At 36.1% G+C, this 8,935-nt stretch overlaps 1 protein-coding gene across 4 annotated transcripts in view; it reads left to right on the top strand.

Moving 5' to 3' along the window:
* LOC306883406 (adenosine deaminase domain-containing protein 1-like) overlaps positions 1-8,935 on the top strand; it is a 42,674-nt gene that overhangs the window by 24,947 nt on the left and 8,792 nt on the right. For 2 of the 4 annotated variants that reach the window (XM_079438638.1, XM_079438639.1), the window contains exons 4-8: positions 3,321-3,481; positions 3,688-3,822; positions 3,908-4,075; positions 5,574-5,648; positions 5,823-5,948. In XM_079438638.1, the coding sequence (XP_079294764.1) occupies positions 3,328-3,481; positions 3,688-3,822; positions 3,908-4,075; positions 5,574-5,648; positions 5,823-5,948 (658 nt within the window). In that variant the 5' untranslated portion in view covers positions 3,321-3,327. The other 2 variants (XM_079438637.1, XM_079438636.1) reach the window with 2 other exon arrangements.

Genomic DNA, 8,935 nt, shown 5'->3' with positions numbered 1-8,935 from the left:
AAATAATCCAATAAATATATTAAACTGCACTTCAATGTTTTCACTTCAACCTATTAAAAAGCGTACTTAATGCATGTAAATTCCACTCGCAGTCTATAGATTCCCCCCTGAATGTGACCAGAATTACTTTGTCTATCTTTCTCTATGCATAAACCATAAGATTATGGTTAAAGCACAGAGAAATATTTCTAGTGCTCTTTCATCATATCTGCAAAAGATCAGCGACCTGAAATGAGAAACTGAATTGTCAGATTCTAACGTGGTATTTTTGTGGTCAGGAAACCATAGAAAACCAATATAGACCTCTTTGCTTACAGATATCAGTTCATTCTACATTTCTGCAACTCTACATTGGTTTTCTTTTCTAGAAAGCCATCATTTGGCACCTGACGTTCCAGTTTTTGATATATTGACAATTGTTTTAGTGACAATAACTGATTGATTTCTTTTGGTGCTCCATGAACTTACTTATTATTGCGTTAATTGCATAAAATCCATTATATTCTCTCGATATCATTTAAACAGTTCTCCTTAAAATGCTCATATATACAGTAAGAATAGTTGGCATACCTCCTGTTTTACCAATTTGCACCATAAGAGGGCAATAAAAAGCAGTTCACATTTTGACTTAGATGTTTATCATAAAAGCACAACTGTCACTTTAGCTAGACTTAATCAAAGCCTTCAGATAAAGCAAGAGGATGCATTCATGTTACTAAAATGTCGGAAAGTAATACGCACAATATGAAGGAATAAGTCCGGCCTTCTAAATTAAAGAGCCAATTGGTAAAGTCATGGCGTCACTGCAGCAGTTGTTAGAAGCTCTGGTTCCCATGAAAATATAAGCCTGATATATAGCCTAAGCTTTTTAAGGCTATTTGAGAAAAATGAACAATATGGGGCAGTTGATATCAGATTATGTTGCTGAATTGAAATATGGTATTTAAACATGACTATGGCAAGCGGTTTTTAAGATTTCTAGATCTATGTCTAGAACAGATCATCATGAAATATATCTTTCAGTTTTTCATTGCTGGTGGTTCTGCTTAGATTTCAAGAAAACGTCTTGTTGGTTTGACTTCCGCTGGTTGTGCTGTTGGCCATTAAAGCTGAAATGTCTGAAACGTCTCATCATATATGACTGCTGACTTAGTGGAATACATACTCCTACATAATGCATAAAAATTTAGATTAAAGATAATACCTGCAACCCATCCAACAGAGCTGCTTGTGTTTATTGTACCACTGAGTCAGCCATGAACCACAGTGTGTCAAACCAACACCTACACTGCACTCTGTATGTATGCCATTGCACACCAATCCCTGAGCATCTAGACTCGGCGTGGTCTTGCAAAACACCCTTTGGCCATTATTGCATGTGCAAATTAGCTAAATTATTAAGGATAAAAAACCCTGAGACCAGATTCAGGATTCTGCCTGCATGGAAACAGAGGTTTGGGAAACGATATCGGTGACGTCATGTTCTGATAGAGGTGTTTCCAGACATCAATATTAGTGTGTAGGCTTTGAGGTAGGATGTCTTGCTCTTTTGCTCACCATAGGACTCCACCGTCAAAAACACCACAGATGTTTCCACTGAGCTGATAAAAATTAAATAGTACAGGGATCCACTGCTCATTTATGCATTCAAATAAACACTGAAAATTACCTCTACAATGGGCTAAAGTGAGGCCTTCTGCATCTGTTGCTTGGCCATTTCTGACAGTGGCAGTAATGTATTTTTTTTTTTAAATCATAAATTGAAGCATATGAATAAATAATAATAATAAAAAACACAGAATAAAATAGACAATACGTTTTTTTTTTTATTAGGTACCTAGATTAAGTCATCAAAACTATGACACAAATTAATAAAGAAGAATCAGCATAAATTTAGATTTGAGCTTTTTTAGTCACCACTGACTGGAGGAATGTCTGAATAAATACAACAGATGTGGCCTAATAAAAAAATTTAAATAAAAAAAAATGTGAAAGGTTGAAATTCTGGGTTTGTTTTGGCTACTGATTACACTGTAATCCCCTCTGAAGTAGTTCACGATCTAAGTATGTGGCTCATGCAAAGTTTGTATCCTCTTCGTTTGATGTCAACATTACATTTTTTGTGGTTAATAAAGGTCTTCTATTTTTAGAGCATGAAAAACAGGCCTATGGCTTTCCTGTTGCACACACACACAGTGTTGAGTCATACATATCTCTGGAAAACTGTTTTCATGAGTAACTGTTTAAAAACCCCTTTGTTGTCCCTAAACGCTCAACCCGTTTTAAGGTTACTTCCTGGAGACCTTCACAGTCCATCACTTTCACTTTTAATCACAGGTCCTCTTACTGGGCTGTCACTAATGGAAAAAAAGAATTTTGTGGTTGAGCTTTTACAAGAAAATTATTGTGTATAAGAAACCTCTTCCAGCAGTTTCCAGTAGTAACTAACATGTGAAAGAGATGTCTATTTTTCTAACTGATATGACTTCTAAAATTAGTTTTCATTGTACCAGGTGAAATTTCAGGTCACCAGTTCCTTAACCTTTCACTTACTGCATAACATTTCTCAAGTAAAAAGGCATGCAAATTAAATTGAATCTTGACTTTAAAACACATAGCCCATCTATCTATCTATCTATCTATCTATCTATCTATCTATCTATCTATCTATCTATCTATCTATCTATCTATCTATCTATCTATCTATCTATCTATCTATCTATCTATCTATCTATCTATCATCTATCTAATCTATCTATCTATCTATCTATCATCTTTCGCGCGCGCGCGCGATTCAGTTGTGTGTGAGTGAATCGTTCAGGGTAAGCGCATGGGCGTGTGTGTGCATATGAATTAGCATGTGTTTGCGTTCGTTTGAAGATAAAAATTTAAAATGTAGTGTTTCAGTGACTGATGAGAATCAATACAAATTAGTTTTCGTTGTATAATTCCGCTATATTAAGCGTGCTAGCAGCTTGACTAGCGTCTTAATCGGCTCTATTTGACTTATTTCGTGCTAATCGGTCACATGCCATTACTGTGTTTATATGAGTTCAGTTTAAACGAGTTTGATGCGAGTTTCGGAATTAACACATGCAGTTTAATCTTCGATAGACCTGTAGAGTCACGCGCTCTTCTTTCATGTAAAACAGCAGCATCATTACATTCTCAAAACCATCAGTTATTACAGACCTGCTTGATATTATATCATTTACGTCATTTGTGATGTGAATTTTCCTGTAAACACTGTCTGTATATGTTTATTTTTCTTTCTAATTCTAACTTTATTATGATGTATTTCTGTCTCTAATCTCTAACAGTTGTTTGATGAAGACGATGATGAGGGGTTCATCCTCGAGAGGGTCCAGCATGGCCCACAACCACTGGACAAACATCTCATCCCATCCACCTTTCTCAGACTTCAACGACAACAACAACAAATGTCTTCCTGGACAACCATCGAGTTCCTCCACCAAAATCAGTTAAGCGTTAAGGCTTTATTTTGTTTTAGACTACCTTTTGTTTTTCTCGACAGACTGACCGTTGCTTTTTTTTTTTGACAAATGACTTTTTGTGTTTTAAAGTCATCATGAAATTATATTTGCATCCTATTTTACTTGCATGACGTTTTGTATTTCTGTAAGAGTGAAGGGTTTTGGTCACCAAGAGGAATTGTCTCCTTTGCAGACTCCAAACCGAAAACCCTTCCCCATGAACATATTGACAGATATAAGCGAGGAGATATGCACCCAGTGTCGGCGTTGTACCAGCTCTCTCAGGTTCTGCAGTTTAAACTGGATATGAAAGAGACTGGTACCACCGGTAAGAGATACCCTTCCTGATTTTATGTAGTGCATTGTCCAGTTCATTCGTGCATTCAACATTTGTTTCCTTTGTGTCTGAGCAGCAGGAATAACGGGGTTTTACTTTGCGTTCTGTGCTGTGATTGATGGAGTCCAGTATAAGACGGGAATGGGCGTCACAAAGAAAGAAGCCAGGGCCAAAGCAGCTGAACTGGCCCTTGAAGAGCTCATTGCAAGTCTAGAAAATGATGGGATTCCTTCAGATGTTTCTGGTAATGATCAAATGATGATTTTAGGCCTCTTACTACCAGCTAGAAAACAGAAATTTATATTATTCTGATTGAACTGATTCAATTTGAGCACGGTGCAACTCAGATAAAAGCTTCTGCCAAATTCAGAAATGCACATTTATACTTAACGTTTATATTTAGTCACTTATAAATACTACTTTGGAGTCAGTAAAAAAATAAAGAAATTAATTAATAGTTTATTCAACAAGCCTATGTTAAATTCATTTTACATGGTTATCAGATTTACATTTAAAATAAATGCTGCTTTAATTGATGAACTTTCCATTCATCAGTTAATCCTGAACAAAAAAAAAGTGTCACTGTTTCCTCAAAATCATGAAGCAGTACAACTGTTTTCAACATTGATGATCAGAAATGTTTCTCGAGCAGCAAATCTGCATATTAGAATGATTTCTGAAGGATCATGTGACACTGAAGACTGGAATAATGATGCTGAAAATTGCAGATTTGATCACAGCAACAAATGACATTAAGATATATTGTAATAGTAAACAATTATTTTAAATTGTAATAATATTTCACGATATTACTGTTTTTACTGTTTTTTGATCAAATAAATGCAGCCTTGATGAGCATAAGAGGCTTCTTTCAAAATCATTTTTAAAATGATGTATCGTAATATTTAAATCTTATATATATATAAAAATCTATATTTGTTTATATATCAAATTTATTTTGAACATAATTTTGACCATTATCTATTGCCACTGATTCGATATTTATTTTGTTTTGCATAAAACAAAAGGTGAAACACCTGACTTCAGCTATGTGGTTTAACCCTAGATTGCTACTATATTGTTTATTCATTAATGGTCTATTTTGTAAACCTTCTTGCAAGAAAAAATAGGAAGATATCGTGTGACCCATCTTTCCATAGAATCAATGCAAGGAGTTAGTCAGCCGTTCCATTTTTAGTGTAAATATGCAAACTTCGAAATTCAATGTGAAAGTTTCCCCAGATGAAAGAGAACATCCTCGCTGTTCTCCCTCCCCATCAAAACAGACCCAGTCACTCACTGAAACCGTGGTAAAGCTTTTTCCTGTTTGAGGTGGGGGTGCAGCATTTGGTTTTAATGCACATTTAACACATTCACACATTGGAGTGGTGCTGCAATTTTATTTATTTTCATCTTTTCAGTCTTTTTCTATTGCACTTGCATAAAGCCAGCAAACATTTTATTACTCGTATTTTATATTTTACTTGTTGATTTGAACAAAACCTTAATTGCTAAACTTTGAGTGCAAAACATTTGAGTGCATAAGTCCTGCACCGTTTGATCTTGATTGGACTTGTGCCAATGGAATCATCTACTGCATCAATACCATCCTGTAAATTGCAGATAATACAGTAAAACTGTTGAGAATATCTTATCAACTGCCCATGCATTGCTTGCGACCACAAAGCTCCAAGTCTTACTCACATTCACTTTTCTTTTGTATGTGCTTTTGTTGTTTTCAGCGGGACCTCCTGCTCTTCCAGTAAGAGAGAAGGACTCAACAATCCCAGAAGTCCATTCTGGAAGAGCTGTAATTGGTAAATTAGTTTTTCAAGTCTGGATGTGTTTTATAGCCCAATTAAGAACAACAATATTCAAAGCGCAAATGTTTTAGCCATAATAAACTCTTGACGTCAGAGCAACTAATAATGTTGGATTTGGAAATATTTGCGAACGTGACTAACAATTTAATTCTGGTTGGTTTAACGCAGAACGAAAGAATCCCATTAAGGATCAGGTACCCAACGTGGTGAGGGAGGTGTTCACCAAGCTAATGGACAGTTACCCAGAATTCTCTGGCTGTGGCGGAACAGTGACTGCATTTGTGATGTTGTCTCGTAAGTCAGACGTACAGGATGTCAGACCACAGTTTTTCACTGTGGTATTAGTATTCATAAGTCATGTGACATTTAAGGAGTTCTTTGTCATCTAATAATCTATCCTGCACAGAATCTGCATCGTCAGAGCTTTCGGGTGAACCTCAAAAAAATAGGTCAAGACATATTTAAGCTCATATTTACTCCAAAAGCCTAGCCTATTAAAGCCTATTAACCTATTATGCTTCTTGCATTTTGGCCTTTTTCACAACAACTAAGAAATTCTTATTGCTATATAATGCAAAAATTTACTTTTTAAAAAATTATTTATTCAACATGGTAGTATTATTTGTTCTTCTACCTTTAATTTATGCTGATTTATAGTGAATTAAAAAAATATTAATACAGTGATAAGAATCACCTTTGAGAAATCATAAGCAAAGCATGCATTGTTACGTTTATGTAAATTTGATTAATTGTCTTAAACCATGTCGCAACCGTAGAAGTAATTGTCCTTACTTATCCTTACTTTGAGGGAAAATGTGACACAGACATGTTGTTATAACCTTTATTTTTCATGAGATTCCTCTCTACAACAATGGGAACATCAAACACTTAAGATGCAAAATATTGTGCGTTGGGACTGTTATCCTAATCCTTGGTAATTAGCTGTGTCCTGTTGCATTAATTCTTCAGATATTAAAAGCAGGAAATGTGTCGTGTCAGTTATATCCATTGCTTCTGCATTCTTTCTCAAGTCTTGCATTTAATGACAACACACACAAACCAGGATGAAGATGAGGGAGCTGACTTTGAGAGAAAAGCAAGCAATTTGGATGCTAAAAGAAAAGAGGAAGTCAATTAGAGCTCTAGCAAAAACAAAGGGCATGGAGAAATCAAGAGTTTGGAAACCACCAGCAGCCAACAATGGCCTGATCGGCTGAGAAAACAACAGTAGTTGATGACAGACAAATCATAAAAGCTTTGAAAATGAATCCTAAAAGACGTGTCTGTAAAATCACCAACAACTTCCAGAAAGCTGGGGTGATGCTCTGACAATCTACTGTCCTCAGGAGACTTTGACACAGAATTACAGATGCTACACAGCAAGATGCAAACCTCTGACCAGCACCAAAAATAGAAAGGCAAGATTAGAGTTTGCAAAAAAGCACAAAGGTGAACCAGAAGAGTTTTGGAACTGTGTTTCTGGAACGATGAGACAATGATGAACCTTTATGAATCTGAGTGATGGGAAAGCAAAAATGTGGAGAAAAAAAGGGAACTGCAAATGATCCCAAGCATACAGCCTCATCTGTAAAGAATGGTGGAGGTGATGTCATGGCATGGGCATGCATGGCTGCCTCTGGAACAGGCCCTCTCAACTTTACTGATCACTTAATATATGATGACAGTAGCAGAATGAATTTGAAGGGAACAAAACCATCTTGCCTACCAATATTCAAGAAAATGCGAGTGCAGACTCATCAGAAAGTGCTTCATATCAGATCAGGACAATGACCCAAAACACCCTGCCAGTTCAGTCGAGGAGTTTATCAGGGCAAAGAAATGGAAAGTCTTAGATTGCCCAAGTCAATATCCAGATTTATATCCGATTGAACATGAATTTCACCAGCTGGAGAGGAGAGTAAAGGCAGAAACTCCCCAAAACAAGCAACAATTGGAATTGGCTGCTGGGAAATGCATTTCAAAGGATGAGACCAAGAGTTTCTTCACAGCGATGCCATATAACCATTTTTGTTTCTACAAAGAACCATTCAGTCAAAGGTTCTTTAAAGAACCATCTTTTTCTTAGCTTTTTATAATCTGAAGAACCTTCTTTCGCCACAAAGAACCTTTTGTGAAACAGAAAGGTTCTTCAGATGTTAAAGGTTCTTTATGGAACCATTTAGACAAAAAGGTTATTCTATGGCATCGTGAAGCACCTTTATTTTTAAGAGTGTATAGGTCGCAGACTCACTGCTCTGACTGCCTTTAGTTCAACTGTCCCAATACTTATGCTCACATCAAATAGTGGGATGAGCTCTAAAAGTGCCGTCCTTTGTATTTGGTAAAACGTGTTGAAACGGCTAATAATAAAATGTGACATTCTGTAGTTTTGTCTCATATTCATGTTTTAAACATATTAGCAGATGTCTTGACTGCACAGCAAATAAAGCAATTCTGTCCCATGCATACTTATGGAGGGCACTGTGTGTGTATATATATATATATATCTATATCTTTCTCAGTATTTTGTCTTGTACAAATATCTAAACAATCCTGGGTCATTGGGATAGACGGCAGCATGAGCAGAGCAAGTGTGTGTGAAGAATGATCCTTTCTCGTTCACACTCGACCACTTTCCACTCAAAGAAATAGTACCAGTACTTCCTTCAGAGCATTATGGGAACTTTTGACTGTAATAGAGACCTCTATTGTTCATATGCAATGTAATAAACAAATGTCACCTGTTTCTTGTATTTATAATATTATGGGGGCACTTAGTTATGACAATAGTCTGGAATTTCCACAGTGAAACTCTTAGAATAGACAGTGAGATGTTAAATAATGTTACACCAAATATAGAAATATGCCGCAACAGGAAGTAATTATGTGGTTTCTTTTGAGCCTTCCATACTTTTTCTTCAGCTTGATGCAATTCTGAAGCTAAACAGATAAACAGGAAATGTTGTAAGTTGGAGGATTCTTAGTGATATAGGTAACATCCACAGGATGTTTAGTTATGCGTACAGCTGTGTAATTTTAGACAAACTAAATGGCCATGGAAGGTAATGAGAGGTCTTAGCCTGGTTGGAAAACTTGTTTTATGAAACATTTACAGTAAAAGGAAGGGAATTGGGAGACATTCCCAAGTGGAGGTTAGGTTCCCCTAAATGTCTTGTGTTTGTTTGAAAGTGGTCAGATGAAGATAAAACATGTTAGGCCTTAGCATAACGTTTTCCAGCATTTTTCAGTTTTAAACTGGGCTCTTTTGGGCACTTTTATAA

This window comes from Barbus barbus (genome assembly GCF_936440315.1).
Source record: "Barbus barbus genome assembly, chromosome: 17".
NCBI lineage: Eukaryota > Metazoa > Chordata > Actinopteri > Cypriniformes > Cyprinidae > Barbus > Barbus barbus.
This window is presented reverse-complemented; position numbering and strand designations above follow the sequence as displayed.